General features: G+C 35.8%; 1 protein-coding gene and 1 long non-coding RNA gene across 7 annotated transcripts in view; one reads left to right on the top strand and one right to left on the bottom strand.

The window, feature by feature from the left end:
- Window positions 1-1487, bottom strand: part of LOC123384899 — a 48822-nt gene extending 47335 nt beyond the window's left edge. For all 3 annotated transcript variants that reach the window (XR_006596628.1, XR_006596629.1, XR_006596630.1), the window contains exon 1: window positions 1355-1487. This is a non-coding gene — a long non-coding RNA (uncharacterized LOC123384899). The remainder of the gene's footprint in view (window positions 1-1354) is intronic.
- GLRB (glycine receptor beta) overlaps window positions 1-17354 on the top strand; it is a 95231-nt gene extending 77877 nt beyond the window's left edge. For all 4 annotated transcript variants that reach the window (XM_023252742.2, XM_045055741.1, XM_006930801.5 and 1 more), the window contains 2 exons: window positions 2237-2535; window positions 15677-17354. In XM_023252742.2, coding sequence (XP_023108510.1) covers window positions 2237-2535; window positions 15677-15973 — 596 coding nt within the window. In that variant the 3' untranslated portion in view covers window positions 15974-17354. The remainder of the gene's footprint in view (window positions 1-2236; window positions 2536-15676) is intronic.
- Window positions 17355-22011: the final 4657 nt, after the last annotated feature.

Below are 22011 nucleotides of genomic sequence, written 5' to 3'. Positions count from 1 at the left end.
TGTTCACATTTTTCTCCATTTCTATTCTTTCATCTCTGAAATGATAAAAATCTTAATAGAATTGACCATCATGGTTTCTAACTTAATATCTGGAATTATAAATTCCTCCCTCCTCTCCCCAGAAAACCCTTAATGCCATATTCTTCCTTTAAAAGGACAGTCCCTTCTCTGTTTCTTTGGTCTCCTTTCTTTGACATTCCAGCATCTTTTCCTCACAAGGTTTTCTGCATTTTCAAAATGACCTCCATCTGAATAATATTGGCTAATCTTTTCTTTTACAACATTCTCAAGTGTATCATGCTCTTGTCATGGTCATCGGTTTTATGCTTCTTGGCCTTTCTCTAACCCACCTCAGTGTTTTCATACCAAAGTCATTTCTTTCCTATGTCTCCTCTTCCCATCTTTCATGGGTATTCTTCCAGTTATTCCATTCTTCAGAGCTTTGTCTCAATCTTTTCCTTCTTCCTTTAATCAGTAACCAAGTCTTTTAAAATGTCTTGTCAAAATCCTTTTGCATCAGTTCTGTGCTTTGTTTCTGCAGCTACTATTTTTTTTCCTTTCTTAGTCTGTTGTATATATCCCTACCAGAATAATGTTACTCAGCATTCTTTTGGTAATGTCATTTCTCTTCCCCAAATTTAAAGTTTCTTAATATTTTCTACCAGGTATGGTAAATTCATTATAGGGCTTTCAGGACCCTTAAAATCTGCCATTATTCTCCATTTTCTCATGAAGTTTCTGATATATCAGGAAATTTTCAGGTATACTACTGAGTTTACAACAATTTGATATATCTATCCTGTGTTATTGATGAAAGTGAAATGCTATGGAAACACAGAGAATGGTGTGTCAATATATTCTATTTCAAGGAATTAAGTAAGGTTGTTTTTGATTGCTAGATTGACATACAGCCTTTGATTAAAAATAGAAAAATTGACTTGGAAATATGACTTGTTAAATTAATGCCCATAGGTATAACTAATTGCAGTTTCGGGCAACAAGTGATAAGATCTTGGTTTTTATGTTAGTTTCCACTTCCGGGTTAGAAACATTAAGACCTATATTAACTTTTAAGATGTAGTCTCTATTAATTAGTTCTTAGTTTTCCTCAGGACCAAGGGTAATTAATATAACTGTCAAGTCTTTACATTCTAAGTAATATTGTTTCTATCTGGAGAAGTTACTATATTTTGCTAGAAACTTTTCTTTCTAGTAGAGAATCTCATAGCTCTTCAATACTCACAAAAAAGAGCCGAACAAACTTGACACCTCTCAGGAGACTTTAAAACAGTGCAACTGATGGAATATATTTTTCAGTGTTTTAACTGATTATTAATACTAATATAGTGCTTACCATACTTCCAAGGCGAGAGACAAGAACACCAAGTATATCTTTGTTAGGTTGATCTATTTGTTAATTCTCTGTGGTGGTCAAATCTAAGAATAAAAAGTGCATTTGGCCCCATAAGTGCATAGCCTAGGCAAACCTGTTTTCTACATAATGTGAGCCTCCTTTGACATCATAGAAGACTTTTTCTGACACAGGGTGTCACTGGTAGTCAGTGGGAATGTGGCAAGTGCAAAGAAAAGGAGGGATATAAATTATTGCAATTTTCCTTCTGGATTTTACAATTATTTGGCTTAAATTGATATGTAACTAGTTAACCTTCCACAAATGGCTAATACAGATAGCAGAATATTACTCTTTCCTTGAAAAGCTGAAATCATTTGTTTCCCCTGAAATAATCAGGAATGCTCTATCTTTGTCTTTTCTATTAGATATTTTAAATTGTGAGCCTTATCAGAAAATTGCTTTATATGTTCTATTCTTGTTCAGACTTAGTTGTTCTTGGGGTAAAATGCAGTTCTGTGACTGTCTAAAATAAAGCTGAAAAATGAAATAACTCTAACTAGAGAGCTTTGTGGCTTCCTCCGAGATACTACAAAATAATTTCAGACATCTTTAATATTTAAACCAGATCTAAATTGTGTTTTTACATGTTGGCTTAAATTTCTATTTACTTTTAAATATTAAATATTTACAAACATCTCCAACTACATTAAATAATACTTGCATGAAAAGTATGTCAATATTATTTTTTTCTACCCTTTGAGCTTGAAAGAGATCTGATGAGCATTGGGAGTTAACTGCAGAGGGATATCATCAAAAAGTAATGTTTGCAGAACATTTCACAGGGGTAAGAAGCAACTTTAACTGCTATTTCTATTTCTGTAGGTATCTTCTCAGTACTCAGCTTGGCCTCCGAGTGCACAACCCTTGCTGCTGAACTTCCCAAAGTATCCTACGTGAAGGCCCTTGATGTGTGGCTCATTGCTTGTCTTCTCTTTGGGTTTGCTTCTCTGGTGGAGTATGCTGTCGTGCAGGTGATGTTGAATAACCCCAAACGAGTCGAAGCAGAGAAAGCCAGAATTGCAAAGGCTGAGCAGGCAGATGGAAAAGGTGGAAATGTAAATGCTGCTAAAAAGAATACTGTGAATGGTACAGGGACTCCTGTTCACATTAGCACTTTGCAGGTAAGAATGACACTGGCGAAAGTATTTCCCCCATCCGCTCTGCAGTTCAGGAGAAAGGTACTTTTCTGTGGGTGTGAAGCTTTGATAGAATTGGTGCTCCCTCATTCTTCTCTCACAGATAAAAAGGAACTGAAACACATCGAACCTTTTTTTAAGAGAAATAAAAAATACTAAGGTCAAATACTAATTAATAAAAAGAAATCAACACCTTATCAACTTTCTAGAAGACTTTCCATGGAGTTTAATGAGATGTTTCTTCTTTGATGGGTACCATTGACTGTGGAGATATTGTCAAAGCTACAGACCCTCCTGTTCTTTCTCACCTGATAAGCCTCAAAGGCCAGAGGATTGCTGGAAGCACTGACCTTTTGCCCACTTGGTAGATTTAGGGTAGCCCATGCTCTTGATAAAACCCCCTTCCTTTCCCTATCAAGTTAGAGAGCTCCACACAGAATATGGCCAGCAGGCTACTTACTTACGGGATGCCTGGCCCATGGGAAAACTATACCGTAGTCAGGGATCTGTCCAGCCCAGTGGTGAGTACTTGCAGCAGAATTGGACCTTGCCTTGTCACTTGATCATTGGTCTAAGAGTAATGGTCAGTGCCTTTAGATTCTGGTAAATTCTGGATCAACAGGCTGTTTCATGAATTTAGGATAGGTTTCTACTTACCCCAAAGCTCCCCTGATTGATACCTTCTGTTTGGGATGACCAGTAAACCAGGAGGCTATTGCCATTGAGCTTATTAGCCTGGTACATTCCACAGGAGACTAATAGGTTCACACCATCTTACAACTTTGAAAATCTTGCCTTCTCTGCCTGTATTTTGGCCCAATATTACTCTTTCAGTTTGTTATCTACCATCACACCCCTTACCTAGAATGTTAGACAAGTATGCCAGGTACATATTTGTAGATATGAAAAGTAAACTATTTTTGTGGTGCTGCCTGAAGCTATATTTTTTAGAAAATTTTAATTTCTTGTAAAGTCATTAAACTCATTTTCTGCATCTACAGCCAAGTCTCTGTAGTGTTAGTTGCTACCTTGTGGGAGGGTTTTTAAGGCCTTATGATTCTTTCATACCCTAACTCTCTTTATGATAAATAAAGCTAAACTGTTTGTTAATAAAGAACGATCATGACCTTAGAGAAGTCATATATTTGACATATCTTTTTCCATCCTTTTCCATCCAGCATGTCTAAATCATTATGTTTGAAGTAAGTTTCTGGTCGACAACATATATAGTTGATTTATGATTTTGAACCTCTCCACCACTCTCATGTTTTAATTGGTATGTTTAGATGATATGATTTAATCTAAGTAGTGATATGTTAGGACTTCAGTCTATTGTTTTATGTTTTCTTTTCTGCTTATCCCATTTTTTATCTCCCTCTTTTCTGTTTCTTGCTTTCATGAAGGTTACTTAAACATTTTTGAGAATGACATTTTGTGAGTTTTCTACATTGTGTTTGAAAGTGTGTCTCTTTATCCATCTTGTTTAGTGATTGTCCTAGGTACTAATTATATGTACATAACTTATCAAAGTCTGCTGGTGTCATTATTTTACCAGTTTGTGTGATGTGTAAAAATATTACATCCTTTAATGTCACTTTAACTTTCTATTTATGATAGACTTGTAAATATTTCTGAGAATCTAATTAGAAAGCATTCTACTTTTTATTTCACCATCGAATATACTTTAGGAAACTGCAAGGGAGAAGGAAACCTTATTGCATTTATGCATATTTTTGCTCACCATGTTCTTTCTTTTACTCTGATATGTCTTTCATTGTTTACTTATAGAGAATTTCCTTTATTCAATATTTTGAGGAGCACTGCTGGTAACATATTCAGCTAGTTTTCCTTCATCTGAGAAAATCTTGATTTCCCCTTTATTTCTAAAGGATATTTTCACTGGGTATAAGATTCTAGGTTGACAATTCTTTTCTTTTAGCATGTAAAAAATATTGTGCCTCCTCCCTCCATCTGGCTTCCATGGCTCCTGATGAGAGCTCCTCTTCATTCATATCGGTTTTCCCCTGAGGGTAAACTCATTTTTGTCTGGCTGCATTCAAGACTTCTTTTGGTCTTTATTATCCTTAAAGTCTGTGTTTTGGTGGGGATTTCTTTGGGTTTATCCTGTTTGGGATTTATTCAGCTTATTTAAAAATGTAGGCTTATGTTTCTTGTCAAATTTGCAGTTTTCGACTGTTATTTTTTTTTTGAGTACCCTTTGCAGACCCACCTTCTTTCTCCTGTCTTTCTGAGCCTCTGATGACGCAACTGTTAAATCCTTTGTTATAGTCCCACAGATCCCTGAGACTCTCCATTTTGTCTAGTGAATTTTTTTCTGTTTTGTTCAGATTGGATAATTTCTTTGGTTATATCTTTTAATTCACTGATTCTTTTTTCTGCCCCTTCCATTTTTTCTGATGAGCTTATCCACTGAGATTTATATTTTGCTGAATGTATTTTTCAGTTACAAAATTTCCATTTGGACTTTCTTTTTGCTGAGATTTTGTATTTCTTTGCTCAGTCTTTCTATTTGTCAGTGCTTTCAAACAAATGTTCATAATACCTGATTGAAATATATATATATTTTTATCATCCATGTTTTAGAACCTCTCTCAGATGATTCTAACACATTTTTCATTTTGGTGTTGTTATCTACAGACTCTGTTTTTTAAAAAATTCAGTTTGAGATCTTCTCCAGTTCTTCGTATTATGAATGGTTTTCTATTGAAACCTGGACATTTTCATAGTTTGTTATGGACTCTGAATCTTATTGAAACTTTCTGTGTTAGATGGCTTTCTCTGGCCCTGTCCTGCTGGGAGAAGGAAGGGTGCTGCTTCAGGACTTCAGTGGAAGTAGAAGTCCAGGGCTTGACACAGTATAGCTGGGGGCTCTTTATTGTTGCAGGGTGGGACTGCTAGTTTTTAATTACCCATGTGGTCTCCACTGATACACAGTGTGTGTGTGGGGGGGGGATGCCCTCATTACCACTTTGTGGTGATAAAATTCCTGCCCCTCAGCTAGGGCTCCTGTGACATCACCTCCAGTGTGGAAGAGGAGAAGCAGTCTGTTTCTGCTGGGTAGGGGTGGAAGTCCATGCTGCCTGCACAGTCTCCTCTGATGCAATGGGGGAAGCAGGGCCTTGTTAGTGGTCTATGGAGATGGGAGTCCTCTCTCCTTAATGGGTCTTCTCTGATACCACTGCGGTGGGAGTGTTGGGCACCTTGTTACAGACTCTAAAGGTGGAAGACTTAGCTCCCCACTCAACCTTTGCTGGCATGGGTGGGGATGGGGTCACCTTTTTGTGTGTGGTGTTTGACTGGACTAGAGAGAACATTGTCTAAAAGTTTTTTGTCTTGGGGCGCATGGATGGCTCAGTTGGTTGAGCATCTGACTCTTGATTTCAGCTCAGGTCATGATCCTAGGGTCATGGAATCAAGCCCCACATTGGACTCTGTCCTGAGTGTGGAGCCTGCTTGAGATTCTCTCTCTCTACCTCTGCCCTTCTCCCTGGCATGCTCTCTCTCTAAAATTAAAAAAAAATAAATAAAAATTAAAAAATAAAGTTTTTTGTCTTGCTAAGCTACTCTTTTCTTTGTCCTTTGGCTAGAGGAATTAGACTTTTATTGGAGCTATTTTTATCTGTACCAATTTCATTTTGAATTTCAGCTCCTTCAGCTTCAAATCTGGGATATATAAGGCGAAAAGGACACTCACCACCATGTTGTTCCATGTGTCTGAAGGTCCACAACTGGAGAATGGTTGTTTCTCCACTGTTCACAGTCTTCTTAGGTTTGTTTTATATAACGTCCAGTATATGTCTACTATATCTTCCCGGGAGCAGAGTTCCCCAATACTCTTTTCAAGTCTCCCAGCATCCTCACTGAACCTGTAGCCTGGCTGCCACACCCTAGTGATTAGACACGTCACTGAGCTACTCTTAACACTTCAGTTATGTGACAGCTGCTCTACCTATTGGACTGTTTCAGACTTACTGCATTCCTGCACCAGGAACACACCTTTTCAGAGAAATATTGGTTCTTTCCCCCAGTATTTTACTTTTACTTTCTGTTATGACCCAAACCACCAAATAGTACCTTGGAAGAGCTCATGGCTGGTTAAGGGTGCTTCAGAACATAAAAAAAAAAAACCAAAAAACCAAAAAAACAAAAAAACTGGTATTTGAAGCATGCTAGCTCCTTGTGAGGAAGTTTGCTTTTCCTTCTAAACATACTTATTTCCCCGTTCCAGAAATGGAAGGAGGAATACTTGAGCCCCCTTTTTTATATGGACATGTCACTATATGGACTCCTTAAATATGTGGTCCTAGCTATCAGTCCCCCAATTTATATCTCCTAGTCTTTTACCACTTTCTCATTTTTCCTACCTCCTAATCCCCCTACCCACTAACTTGAACTCTGGTTAAGTGATCTAGAGAAGAAAACAAAGACGTTCTATGGAATGGGTGCTTGATTTTCAGTAGTGCCACAATCAGCTCCATTTTATGGTATGTCACGGGGTCTGGATAATTGCAGAAATTATCTAGTAATAGGGAACACCAATGTGCAAGGAATTTGGAATCTTAATATATTCGATGCAGTGGGATTGATACAAGAGATTCATTGGAAGCAGATTTTCAGAGTACTATAGAACATATCAAAATTATTTGTGAAAATAGATACAAAGGATAAATAGGATCTAGAACATTAGACTGAATTATTTATTTTTTATCAAAGAATAATTGCTATACAATATTGAATTAGTTTCATATGTACAACATAATGATTTGATACTTATATACACTAGGAAATGTTCAGTACAGTAAGGTTTGTCACCATCTCTCACCTTACAAAATTGTTACAAAATTATTGACTTTATTCCCTATGCTGAAATTTACCTGTTGTGTATCACTTATTTTTATAAATAGAAGATTGTATCTTTTAATTCCTTTTACCTATTTCATCCATCCTCCTGCCCCCCTCCTCCAACAACCATCAGTTTGTACTCTGTATCTATGAGTCTGTTTGTCTTGTTTTGTTTGCTTGTTTGTTTTGCTTTTAACTCCAAATATAAGTGAAATCATACAGTATTTACCTTTTACTGACTTATTTCACTTAGCATAATACTCTCTAGGTCTCCCAATGTGGTCACAAATGACAAGATTTCATTCTTTCTTGTGGTTGAGTAATACTCCATTGTATGTATTTACCACATCTTCTTTATCCATTCATCTATCAGTGGACACCTACGTGCTTCTATACCTTGGCTATTGTAAATAATGCTGCAATTAACATATTGGGGTACATATGTCTTTTTGAATTGGTGTTTTCATTTTCTTCAGATAAAACCCAGGAGCAGAATTGCAGGATGAAATGGTGGCTCTCTTTTTAATTTTTTTCGGGAACCTCCACACTACTTTCCAGTTTACATTTCCACCAATAGTGCACAAGGATTGCCTTCTGTGTACATCCTCACCAACACTTGTTACTTATTATCTTTTTGATAGTAGCCATTCTGACTGATGTTGTATGATAACTCATTGTGTTTTTGATTTGCATTTTCCTGATTGTTAGTGATGTGGAGCATCTTTTCATGTGCCTGCTGATTATCTGCATATATTCTCTGGAAAAGTATCTATTCAGGTCGTCTGCCCAGTTTTTAACTGGATTGTTTTATTTTGTTTTTGATATTGAGTTATATGAGTTCTGATGTGAATGTTAGCACATTTGATATTGTCCCAAAGATCCCTTAAATTATCCTACGTTTTAAAATCCTTTTTTCTTTTCGCGTTCAGTTTGGGTTATTTTCACTATCTTGTCCTCTAGATTGTTGATCTATTATTCTATATCATATAATCTGCTGTTTATTCTCTCTGATGTATTTATCATTTCTGTTATTGCATTCTTCAGCTCTGGTTGGTACCTTCTTATATTTTCCAGCTTTGTTAAAGTTCTCACTGTGTTCATCCTTTCTTCTCCTGAGTTTGATAGGCATTTTTATGACCATTACTATGAACTCTTTATCAAGTAGATTGCTTTGCTCCATTCATTTAGGTCTTTTTCTGAGGTTTTGTCTTGTTCTTTTATTTAGAACATATTCCTCTGTCTCTTCATTTGCCTGACTTTCTCTATATGTATTGGGTAGTTCAGATCCTTTTCCTAGTCTTGAAGGAGTAACTTTATGTAGAAGTTCTCCTGTGGGGCCCAGAAGTGCAATTCCCCCTGGTCTCCAGAACAAGGTTGCTCCAGGAATGTCCCCTGTGTAGTCTGTGTGCACTCTCCTGTTGTGGTGGGGAAATGACTGCTGTGGGTACATGATAGGTGGGAGTGGCCCTGGACCAGCTGGCTGCGATGCCTGGCTGTCATTGCTGCAGATGCACTGGTGGGTAGGGTTATTATGCTGTTGGCTGTAAGGCCTAGACAAGGCCCAGGCTTGTTTGACACTCTTGGTGGATCATGCCCTCTGACATTAGCAGTCTAAAGGGAAAATCCAAAATGGTGCTCCCCAGTGCCAAAATCAGTATGGCAGAACAAGATAGTAAAAATGGCTGCCTCCAGTGTCTCAGTTCCTGGAGAGAGAGAGGCCCAGCTTTCTCCTGACTCTCTAGTGGGTGCATTAGTAAGGAGGCCTCCTTCACCTATAGATACGCACTTTTTGATCGTGTTTCTTGCACTGCTTTCCATGTCAAGTGAGCCAGCACATGAGCTTTTTAAAAGTGGGTTATTCTGTCACTATAGTTTCATAGTTTTCCTGAATATATTCCTTGTAACTTTCCAGAGTTGGGTATTTTGGGGGCTCCTCTCTCCTGTGCAGAATCTAAGGGGTAATGTGCCTTACATGGAGTTCCAATCTTTCACTCCTCAGGGTAAATAAACTTCTGTATCTTTGAGATCCCTCCGATCCATGGAGTGCTGCACCTCGGGTGTGTTTTTTTCCTCAGCGAGACAGTGTCTGTGCCTCTTCTACCCATTTTGTTGTTCCTTGTTGCAGAGGCTCTGTTCATCCAGCTTCTCAATCCCCTTCATTGCACTGCTTTCCATGTCACGTGAGTCAGCACCTGAGCTTCTCACTCCAGTTTCTCAATCCCCTTCAGAGGGAATTATTCCATATGCAGTTATGGATTTGTTCTGTCCATGGGAGGGGTGAGTTCAGGATCTTCTATGCCATCTTGAACTCTCCCCCAGAATTATATTATTTAAATTTTAGTCTTCAGGCATTAAAATAATTTCCCAATGAAGAAAACTTCATCATATTTAAGAACTTCTGTATTTCAATTCTCTATGTTTGGGTTGCCAATAGAAACGCACGTGTCTTAATTCTGAACCTGCTACATTCTGAGTGATGCTTAGGGAGTTTAAAAGTTGGCCAGAAATTTTTATCTCCAGAAATAAATGTAAATTACTCTCATTGCTTACAGGCCAAATGCAATTTCTTTAAAAAAAAATAATCTTTATTTATATAAGAGAGAGAGAGAGTGCAAGTGGGGGACAGGGACAGAGAGAGAGGGAGACAGGATCTGAAGCAGGCTCCAGGCTCTGAGCTGTCAGCACAGAGCCCAGTGCAGGGCTTGAACCCATGAACCGTGAGATCAAGACCTGAGCCTAAATTGGACGCTTAACCAACTGAGCCACCCAGGCGCCCCCAAATGCAATTTCTAAATCGAACATTGGACCTGTGTAGTATTTGTACCCTGAGAAAGATTTCAGAATGTGAATGCATCTGAAAATAACTTAGCTTTATATATATATATATATATATATATATATATATATATATATATATATCTCAAACTTAGAGCAAATGTGTAAGCTTGATAAATTCAGTAAGATTGTTACACATTGACACATAAAAGTATGTAAAAAAGAAATTAAAAAATTGTTTCTTTTTTCATTGATGGTTTTCCCGTGAAAAATATAGTTTTTGGTTTCAAAATGCATCTGTTCCAGTGTATTTTGCTTTCAAATCACAAACTTTTGCTAAGTAATTTCAATGAAATTGTTAGCAAAACCCAACTTCGGCTGCTTGCCATTGGAAAGGTAATACTCAAAAGACAGGTGCTGGCCAGAAAGGAAAGAATGCTTTATTTAGGAGTCTGGCAACCTGGGGAGACAGCGGATTGGTGTCCAAGGACCATCTCCAAGGTTCCAGGTTAAGGAGCAGGGTTTTTAAAGGGGAATTCAGGGTAGGAGATTACATATATGTTGATGAAAAGGGCAGGGAAACTTATGACTATTCATGAGGAAAGGTGGAATACACACATTGAGCAAACATACATGCAGCATACATCCCGTGTTCACTTTGGTGGGGGGGACTTAACACCAGAGGAGGAAAAATGCAGCTCCTGGCGTCAGTCAGGAGGTTATTTTACGCCAAGGACAGGGGGCTATGGGCATGTTCCAAGAGCTGGCATAAACTGGAATGGGGTCTTAGGCTCATTATCTGTTAAGGAATGCAGGGCTTTGCTTGTTCATAGGCTGGGACTATATCAGTTGACCTTGAGTTCAAGCCTCTGTAGAAACAGCTAGTGGATTTGTTAGTGGGGTCTGAAAAGACACAATAGCTGATTAGGGAGAAACAATTCTCTAAAAAACAACCTTTAAACTTTCTGCTGGTTTCAGTCTCATTAACACTGTGGGGCATGGTTTCAAAATGATATGTCATTTATTTTTAGACAGCATAGGAATAGTAATTGGAAGCACGGTGAAATTTGGATTATAGGAAATTTTTGATGCTGATATTTAAAATAATACTGTCCTTGCTAAGAACAGGGAAGATATAAAAAAATGTAAGAGCAATGATAGTTTAATCTAGCTTTTAACGTGTTTTTATAATTTTAGCTGCATACATAAATCTGTCATCATACATACATAATTTTCCAGGTAAATTTAGGACTTCCTCAACCATTACAATATTTTGTTTACTAATTTGTTTGTTCACTCGCACATTTCTTTCTTTTAATTCAGCAAAAACAGTGAGGACCTACTGTTGTTAATACCACCCTATTCTCAATGCCTAGTGTGTGCCGTGTACCATTCACAAGAAAGTTGTGAATGAAAGACAAAAATAGTATCCTTGCTTTTGGATTTGATTGAATTAAAAATAAAATCTACTGTTCATGTTTCAATGGGATAGTTGTTTCCTATGGTAATGTTAAATTTTTAAAAATAAGGAATGACTTAAATTTAGTAAAATATATAGAGATTATTCCCTTCTGAACGTATTTTCATCAACTGCAGAAGGTATCTTTATCACCACGAAATCATGCGTAAGTCTTCTGGTCAAGGAATATTGCATAAGGTTATTTGCCTTTAAATGTGTGACTCAAACTGAAAAGGACAACAAAGAAAATCTTAAGGCTTCAGTTTGAAACATTAGTAAGTTATTCTCTGCATCATTTTTTTATTCCTAACAGTTTCATCATCATTTTTGCTACCTCATTTTTGCTACCAGTGATTTTCAAAAGTGACAAGTTTATATGATGAAATTACGACACATATTTATCTGAGAAAAATTGAGAAATTTTAGATTGGAGATTAATATAACTAAGATCACTTTTAATAATGTGTTATGTAGGGTTAGTATCTCATTTATAAGGAGTTTATTGAATCTCTCTTCATGTGATATTATAATTGCTTAAAACATTTTAATAAATTTGTACTTTTATGTACATATTAGATATGATAATTATGTGTGGAGAGTATTAACTAAATAAAAAGTTATGTTTGTATAAAATCTTTGATGAATGGAAAAAGGGGAGAGCAGCCAACTTGTTAATGAATCATGACTTATTTAAGGAATCTGAGGACTTCTTATTTCTTTCTCAGTTGTGTCACATAATTAAAAAATATTTCTGTAGAAGAGGTTCTCTCCATCAGTACACACACACACACACACACACACACACCCCTACTCTTTTCAAATAGAAGAATCTTCAACTATGTTTCTAAAAGAGGTTTTAATGAATAAAATGATTGAAGATTTAGTGTAACCAAATTGAAGCCCTTTGGAGTACTTTTCTATTTTATTATTTTAACATTGAAGAAATTATTCTTCTCTTACTGACATGTTTACTATATTTAAATAAACTCTCTGAATAAATATAACATCCTGTGTCACATTTTGAATAAACTGTGTAGGTAAAATTTTAAAATTATTAAAATTGCTAGCAGAATCTAAGAATATGTTTACGTAAATAAAACAGATTAGAAAATGTGAAGCATTTATGTGTAACTTAGGTTATAATATCATATAAATTTGATTACTTGTTTAGTTATTTATAGATACTAAAACTATACTTAGAGCTATGTAGGCGTGTATAAAATATGACTTAAAGTAAATGTATTTCTCATGTAAATATGCATCTCTTTCTTTGTGAAAAAGTAAAGTCACTGAGAAGAAACATGCTTCTTAAGTCTATTGGCAGAAGCCCGAATACTCCTTTGTTTTGATAAGTGGATTCTAAAGCACAGTTAGTGAATCTAAAACTTTAGATTTCTTTTTTTTTTTTTCTTTTTTTTTTTCCCCAACGTTTTTTATTTATTTTTGGGACAGAGAGAGACAGAGCATGAACGGGGGAGGGGCAGAGAGAGAGGGAGACACAGAATCGGAAACAGGCTCCAGGCTCCGAGCCATCAGCCCAGAGCCCGACGCGGGGCTCGAACCCACAGACCGCAAGATCGTGACCTGGCTGAAGTCGGACGCTTAACCGACTGCGCCACCCAGGCGCCCCTAAAACTTTAGATTTCTTAGAGAATTCTAAAGGGAGAAAGACTGGGATATCTACAGAGTCCCAGAGTTTGCAGATTACTCTGAGAGTCTGAGGATAGTGCAGAGATTTGATATGTAGAGCCTGTTCTCAACCTCTGTTCCAGTGAAGGTAGTCATTTTACTCTTTACAAAAGTTCACTGGTACATACTGAGACCGACTCCTCAGATAGCACTGGAAAATTTGAGCTTTAAGTGCGGGCTTCCTTCTGGCACACTTACACGGAAGGTGTGTGAATGTGAATACGATGAGTCTGTGTATGTGCGTGAGTCTGTCATGGTGGTGGAGCTTAAATGACAAACCGCTTGCTGAAAATAACCTTTTGACATTTCCAATTGGGAAATTTAAGTGGAAGGTCTAAAGGTAAATTTTATATATATAAAATCTATTTTCTATCATATATAATCATTATATTCATAATTCATAATATTCACATATATAATACTCATGTACATAGTCAAATACAGATATTCATATATCTGTATATATGAATATATATGAATATCTGTATATATATATATATATACACACACATATATATATATATATGATTTCCCAAAGTCCTATTTAAATAATTTAGATTTTAGTTGCTACCTTTGCTGTCTTTCTCATTCACCAGCCCCTCTTTTTTGCCAGATATTGTCATAGACACAGTGCATAAATTGGTATGGACTAGACACTAGACCTGTGGTTGCTCCGTCAAAACCAGATACCTCATCAAGACACAATTACTCTTCTAAGCTCAGCTGAGATCTCACAATTGGCAAATTGTAACGGCACATTAGAAAAGCGGTGGGGATCCTCTTTCTTAAGGTTGGCTGCTGGTAGCTAAAACAAAGTCCCATCAAAGCAGGATGGAAATGTGTTTCCATTTGGGCTATTTAATAACAAACATTCTCTAAATATGTTAATATATTGGCACTCCATATCTTTTCTTTCTTGTGTATTTTTGTATAATTATGTTTATAGAAACGTATTTTTTAAACATTCTTACTCAATGGGATTGTACAAATATCTATGTGGTATAAAGTATATAATGATCAAGCTAACACTTGCATACCAGCTGAAAAAATAACATTACCAATACATGTTCATAATTGAAAAAAAAATGGAAATAACCTACATATATAATGACAGGAGATGCATAAACACATTTTGGCTTTTCCACTCAGTGTATCTTAATTATGTGTGCTATCCACCTCTAGACACTGCCATCTGGCTCTGGCCCAGAAAATATGTCTCAGTATTTGTTCAGATAAAGGATAAGGTCCTGCTACCTGAAGTACTTCTAGGAAATAACGTGTTTTACTTCTTAGAATAAGCATAACTTTTACCCAGCCATAACTCAGGGTAAGTAGAATCCATATGTATTATACTAACAAGGCAAAAACTATAGTATACCGACAGTATATATAATGACATAGTTTCCTTTTTCAGTAAAATCAGTAAATATCGATAATGGAGACCCCAAAGGTGAAGCATAGAACTCAGGAGTAAGAACAGTAGGAAATTAAGCAGTAGAGTCAAAAGCTGGCCCTTCTGTGGCCTTTTGTAATATCAGGGCTATCCTAGACACTGGGGTTAGCCTACACCTCTGTTTTTTCTAAGAGCATTTCTGATTGCTAGAGTTCAGTGTAAAATAATTGTTATGTATGTTATGGGGAATGAATTCAGATTTAATAATTCAGAGACCATCAACTGAATAATCTCTATGGCTTATGATCTGCCTGAAATACACACAATTTCTTTAGATTCTCTGAGTGTGGTTGGCTCTTCAAATTTAGTCAACAAATTAGGAATGGATGCCTTTCACCAGTAAATCTTTGGTTCATGGTAGTTGTGACCATCTTTTAGATCTTGTTTGTGAGTGTGGTTTGGAGACAGAGTCTGTCTCATTGAGGAGATAAATGCCTCAGTCATTTATAAACCACCGTCTTTGGAAATAGAATCCATGGGGAAGTCAAAGGTTAGAAATACCAGAAGATTTCTGTAATCCACATATTGTGGTAATGTGGTCTGTGTTATGGTTAAATATTGGATTTTTATTCATTGGTATTTCAGCTGAGAACTCTCACAAGCCTGGGAGCACCTGAGATAAATGTTGGTTTGCGCTTTGATCCTTTGACATAAAATAACCTGTCAAAAGTTTATTCCATGACATAAGCCTTGTTATATGGGCAACATTTTCAAGCCCTAAATGTTCAGGTAACCCGATGGTCTAATCAGTTGCTATTAAATTGTTTTGCCAAACAGAGATAATAGTCAACTGATTAGACCATCAGATTTTTTAAATATCCTTTTGAAGAGATGTTTTATGAATAGAAAAAAATTAAATATACCGTGTCCTTAATTTTTATTCTCAGGTTGGAGAGACAAGATGCAAAAAGGTTTGCACCTCTAAGTCTGACCTGAGGTCTAATGACTTCAGCATTGTTGGAAGCTTACCAAGAGATTTCGAATTATCCAATTATGACTGCTATGGAAAACCTATTGAAGTCAACAATGGGCTTGGGAAATCTCAGGCAAAGAACAACAAGAAGCCGCCCCCTGCCAAACCTGTTATTCCAACAGCAGCTAAGCGAATTGATCTTTACGCAAGAGCATTGTTTCCTTTCTGCTTCTTGTTCTTCAATGTTATATATTGGTCTATATATTTATGATAAATCTTTTTCATTTGTGTAAAATAAAATCCCATGTCATTGTGACCAACCTCATTCATAAATGCCAGTCTGAAAAATTTTGCATTTTCATAGCAATATATTGCATTTTGGATGCCATGTGATTGTAATAAAAATGTGGCACCTAACTTTCGAATGACAGCATGATCTTGTTACGTCTGTGCTCTACTGATGATGTATATATGTATAGCAAACATATTGCTTTAGGAATAAATGAAGGATAAGCATACTCCATACAATAAAATCTAAACCGTTCTCTTCGGTTAGTGTAAATTGCAAATATTTCACATAATTCTGATAATAAAATGATGTGCACGCTGGATCCTGTTATGATGACCACTCTAATGTATGTAGTATTTCAAATGTCCTTCCTTGTAACTTTCAGAGAAAGCCATCTTATTCTTGTATAATTTTAGATGGTACTATCACAGATTAAGCAAAAATTATATTACATATTGTTTAAACTTTGTAAGTAGAAATATATTAACTATAATTATGTGGGCTCTGTGGAGAAATAAAGTTCAAAAAGTTACTAGTTTGTAAAATCAGCTCATTTTAAAGTGTGTCTGTGTTGTCAAAAGGCCAGGTTATGAAACACGGTAAGCATTTTTGAAACAAAGGGACATCTGGATTTACATAAATTCATCCTGAATTCTGGCTTCTGATAAAAATAAAGGATAGATACATTGATTAAATGTTTCTGACAAAATAAATTCTATTTAATCCATCTTAAAGCCTAAATATATTTTCATGGATTTCATTTTGTTGATATAGAATATACAAAATCATTGTGCCTTAAAGAGTCATAAATATTTTAAATTGGAATATAATAATGGATATATGATTCCACATAATTTTTAAGAAACCAAGAGGAAAATACCCTATTAGAAGTAACGAGTTTGAAAAAAAAAATCTTTGAAGGATTTTAGCTTCTTTATTTTATTAAAATGCTTACATATTTTAAAGTAAAACTAAATTTTTTTAATTCATTTCTTTTTTATTTGAATAATTTTGGATTTGTTATAAAACATTTAAAGATTAAGTAGATAATGTCTTTGTCTATGTTAGGCCTTCTAGTTGTATTTTTGTTCTTGCTACAAGTCTAGATTACTTAGATTTATTTACTTTGATCTTCAGTTTGAAAGTAGGCAATTTCTGGTCTATAAGTGTCCTATATCCTAGTGGTATCCACCCAATGTACCTTTTTATTTCTCCATAGTTGAAATTGGAATTATCAGTAATTCATATAACACAAACATAAGACCAAATAAGTATATTTACATTATTTGGAGAGTTCTGTCGCAGATGAGAGTTTATATGGTTAATTCGACAATAAAGTGTGTTTAAATATTGTTTATGCAAATTGCTATGTGTCATTCAATGCTATTTTATTAAAGACTTTAACTTTTAAAAATTTTCACCGATTACCAAATTTTTAAAAAAATAAGGTGTAATCTAATCCTCTGTAGAACTTCAGCACCCCCTAGTTGCAAAAGCCCAGCCATCTGAATAGTTTTAAAATGCCACAAGTAACCCTACTGATGGACTTCAATATCCTGCAAGGACCCAAGGCAGTAACATTTTAATGGAACCATGCTAGGAAGAAAATGCCTTGAGTAAGACTTAAACCATTTACAACTTTTATTTATAAAAATGGCATTTGCTTATAATACATTTTTTATATTTCTGCAAATTTCACTCATATTCAGAAGTTTGATTTAGATATAGAGTTTTAAGTGGGAAATGTACCAAATGGAAGACAGGTTTCATTATACAAGAATTTATTTATTGAAAATAATGTGAATGAATTCCTTTCTGTAATATTTTAGCCTCCTAAGATCAATTTTAATACCAAACTAAATACATAGCCATCTAAGGATTAAGTGTGTATATAGAACTTCAAGTGGAACATTAGACAGTGATCATAACAATGAAGTCCAATTAGTGTCCACTTAACAGTTGTTCTATAATTATTATCTCAAGGACTTAGTCGCTTAACCCCAGGGTAGTTCTGGTCTGTGTCTTTAAATATTATGTCTTTCTAGGAGACTTGCAGTGTATTTACCTGTATCTCAGTATCTCAGATCCAGTGTCTCCAAAATAAAAATTATCTTGTCCTCACAATCAGTAGGTTCTCTTATTCCCTATTCCTGTTAAAGCCGTCCCTGTTGCAGTCAGCCATATTAGATCTTCTTTTCTTCTCTCACTCTACACCCGTTCAAGTACCGAGGCATATAGATTCTCCCTCTCACACCTACCACTTCCTCCTCTCTGTTTCTGCTGACACAACCCTAATTCACTTGCCCTTTCCCATTCCTTATCAGACTGTTACAGCAGACTCGCTCCACTAGAACTCAGCTTATTATTATTATTATTTTCATCGGGTAGGCTTCATACCCAATGTGGGGCTTGAACTCACGATCCTGAGCTCAAGAGTCACATGCTCCACTGACTGAGCCATCCAGGCACCTCAAATCAGCTTCTTTTTGAACTGTGTGATACTCATTTTTTTTTAATTACCCAAGTAAGATATGAATACCCTGATGTATTAGAAACCAAGATGTATTTCGAGTAAGCACTCAAAGTTGCTGTCATGGCAGCTGCTCTCCAAGCTCTTTTCTCTTTTCCCCAGAGGTCACCACCTTAGGCATCTGCCTTAGGCATTTACAACTCTATCCATTTTTTTAAATCAAATTTTTAATTAAAAAAATTTTTTTAACATTTATTTATTTTTGAGAGAGACACAGAGACAAAGCATGAGTGGGCGAGGGGCAGAGAGAGAGGGAGACACAGAATCCAAAGCAGGCTCCAGGCCCTGAGCTGTCAGCACAGAACCTAATGTGGGCCTTGAATCCACGAACCCCAAGATCATGACCTGAGCCAAAGTTGGACCCTTAAATGACTGAGCCACCCAGGCACCCTTATCCAGTTGTGTTTTTTTAAATGTTCATTTATTTATTTTTGAGAGAGAGAGAGCACAAGTCAAGGAGGGATACAGAGAGAGAGGGAGACACAGATTCCAAAGCAGGCTCCAGACTCTGAGCTGTCAGCCCAGAGTGGGGTTCAAACCCATGAACCGTGAGATCATGACCTGAGCCAATGTTGGGCACTTAACCGACTAAGCCACCCAGGTGCCCCCCCATCCAATTTTTAAATATGAAAGATAATTTAATGTAATGGGATTTAACATAAAGGGGATTTTACCATATGTTTGGTTTTGCAGTTAGCTTATTTTTTGTTTAATATGTCTTGGAGATCTTTCTTTGTGAGGACATACTGGACATTCATAGGTCTATCTTCTGTCTCCTATTATTTTATAGCATGAATATGCCTGAATGTAGCTTCCTCTTAAACAGAAATTTGTGCACATATGAGTATCCTTCCATGAGACAAATGCCAGAAGTGAAGTTACTGAGTTGAAAGATGTATACATTTTAGATTTGGGGAGTTCTCCCAGATTTCCCTCCTAAAAGCTACAAATGTAGCTTTTCATCATGATAAACTCTCACAGCCTAGTCATCTCTTAACCTATCTTATGCCATTGACATATTACTTTTATAGTTTTTTTGAAATTGTTTCAGACTTTTAGAAAGCTTGCAAAAATATTCCAAAGAATTCCTGTGTACCATTTATCCAGTTTCCTCAAATGTGAATATTTTATCATACTTGCTTTATTCCCCACTACTGTGTGTGTGTGCGTGCATGAGTGTGCATGTGTGCGTGTGTGTAAGTGTGCGTGTGTGAGTGCGTGTGTGTGTCCTTGAGACATTTTTTTTCTGAAACATTTAAAATAAAGTTGCATGAAGATATGATGATGTCCCTTTACCTCTACAAACTTCAGTGTACGTTTCCTAAACAAGAACTTGGTACCACCATAATGCCAAGTATCCATATCAAGAAATTAACATTAATAAAATGCTATATTCTAGAGACTTTATTCCAATTTGCCAATTGTCCCACTGTTTTCGGAGGGGGTGTTCAAGATCCAATCCAGTTTCATATATTTCACTTAATTATCATGATGTTAAGTTCTGTAAAATAAAACTGTGATCGTGGCATTCTGGTCAAACATCTCAAGTGCCTTGTGTTGCCCAATGAGCTAAGTAAAAAAAATCCTCTTTCTGACATGAGATTCTCTCCTGTTAAATGTTTAATTTATCCCTGAAGCTGTTTCTCATACTACTCCTCTGCTCACATTTTGAAATCCAACCAAATTGATTTTGACCTTTATGTTTCATTTAGTAGTGATTGGAGTGTTAAGTTCAGCCAGATACCTTGCCTTACAGGAAAGTGGTTTATGTTTCACTATTTCTTTTACGTGTGCCAGCCTTGGATGTCATGTCTTTAAATACTCCTTTCAACTGATGTGTTTTCACTCAACATTGTCTTTTAGTCACATAGTTACATCTCTATTGAAAAATAAAGTTAAAATATTTCCCATTACATACACAGTGTTTAACTCAAGCTGCTCTAAAAACAACTCAATTTATCATCTATTACACTGAAAACTTCAGCTTATGCAAATAGTTGAATATAAAATTTTAAAGTACCAAGCCTAGGGGTGCCTGGGTGGCTCAGTCAGTTAAGCGTCTGACTTCGACTCAGGTCAAGATCTCACAGTTTGTGATTTCAAACCTTGCATTGGGCTCTGTGCTGACAGCTCAGAGCCTGGAGCCTGCTTCAATTCTGTGTCTCCCTCTCTCTGCCTCTCCCCGTCTTGCACTCTCTCTCTCTCTCTCTCAAAAATAAATAAATATTAAAAATACAATACCAAGCCTGTGATAAATGGTTAGAAATATTTTTGATAACTTTTACTCAATGCTTTCTTGTTAGAATATTACCTTGCTTTAGAATAGCAGATTTATTCCACTTATATTTTCAAATTAAATGCATATGTTTATATAACATATTAATAATTTAGCATTCATTAACTCACCCTCACTTTTTAACTAAACAGACTTTCTTGTGATTAATATTAATGGATAATATGAATGTTATATTCAAGGTTGGTTATACTCTTAGTGTGTGTATACACATATATACAGACATTTAATATTTTATATTTAATATGTTTTATATTTTCTCTACATATATACCCATATATTGTTATATATGCATATATATTATTTTATTTTGTCCTTACTCAGCAAGAACAATGAAATTTTGGGATTTCTATATTCTAAACAATAAATTTCCACAAGTACTTTAAAAGTTCTCACATCTCACATATCACACCCCAGACAATTCTTTCTAAACCCTCTTTAGCCTAGAATACTGAAAAAAAAAATGTAGCTCTGTAAATGCTTCTTGGGTATTTAATATCTTAATAGGTGTTAACCAAAAACTGTGAAGACAGAGATTCCATTCCTAAATGAGAGTCAACAGTGTGAGAAGGAAATATATGTTAAATTCCCAAATCACTATAAAACAAATCAGAATGCATAATGCATATTATCAAAGCATAAGGAGGAACAAAATCATTTGTGTAAAAGGAAAAAAACCTGTCTTAAGAAAAAGTAAGTAAGAAATATTTTAACATACCCATTAATAAAGGCCATTTTACCATTGATCATAGAATTTTGAAGCTAGACATTAGCTAAAAAAAGAAAATTATGATGCGTAAAGTGCAGAAACATTGCAATTAAAAATGCCGAAGTGCTATTTGAATTTTATTTCCTAGTTAACATTGCTGAGGAAATAATGAACAGTAAAGGAAATTTTCCTTAGCTGATGATGTAATGCACTTTACCTAATGTTTGTTTCTTAACTAAAACTCCCATCTGATCTTAATCCTGTAGCTTGAAACATTTTTCAGTAAATCCCAATTTGCAGCCTGAGGCAACTGCAGTTCAATTAATATCATTCACAGCGAGGCTGTCAAAAGGAGTCAGAGCCCTCCACCCCTTCAGCAAGAATGCAGTCAAACTACAGGTCCTTTCCCAATTACCTCATCAAACAGGGATTTTATTAGTCAATTAGCATTGCCTCACCCTATGCCATCGATGACACATAACAGAAAC

The sequence above is a fragment of the Felis catus genome, chromosome B1 (assembly GCF_018350175.1).
Source record: "Felis catus isolate Fca126 chromosome B1, F.catus_Fca126_mat1.0, whole genome shotgun sequence".
Classification (NCBI taxonomy): domain Eukaryota; kingdom Metazoa; phylum Chordata; class Mammalia; order Carnivora; family Felidae; genus Felis; species Felis catus.
The sequence above is the reverse complement of the archived record's forward strand: the minus strand, read 5'-3'. Positions and strand labels throughout refer to the sequence as shown.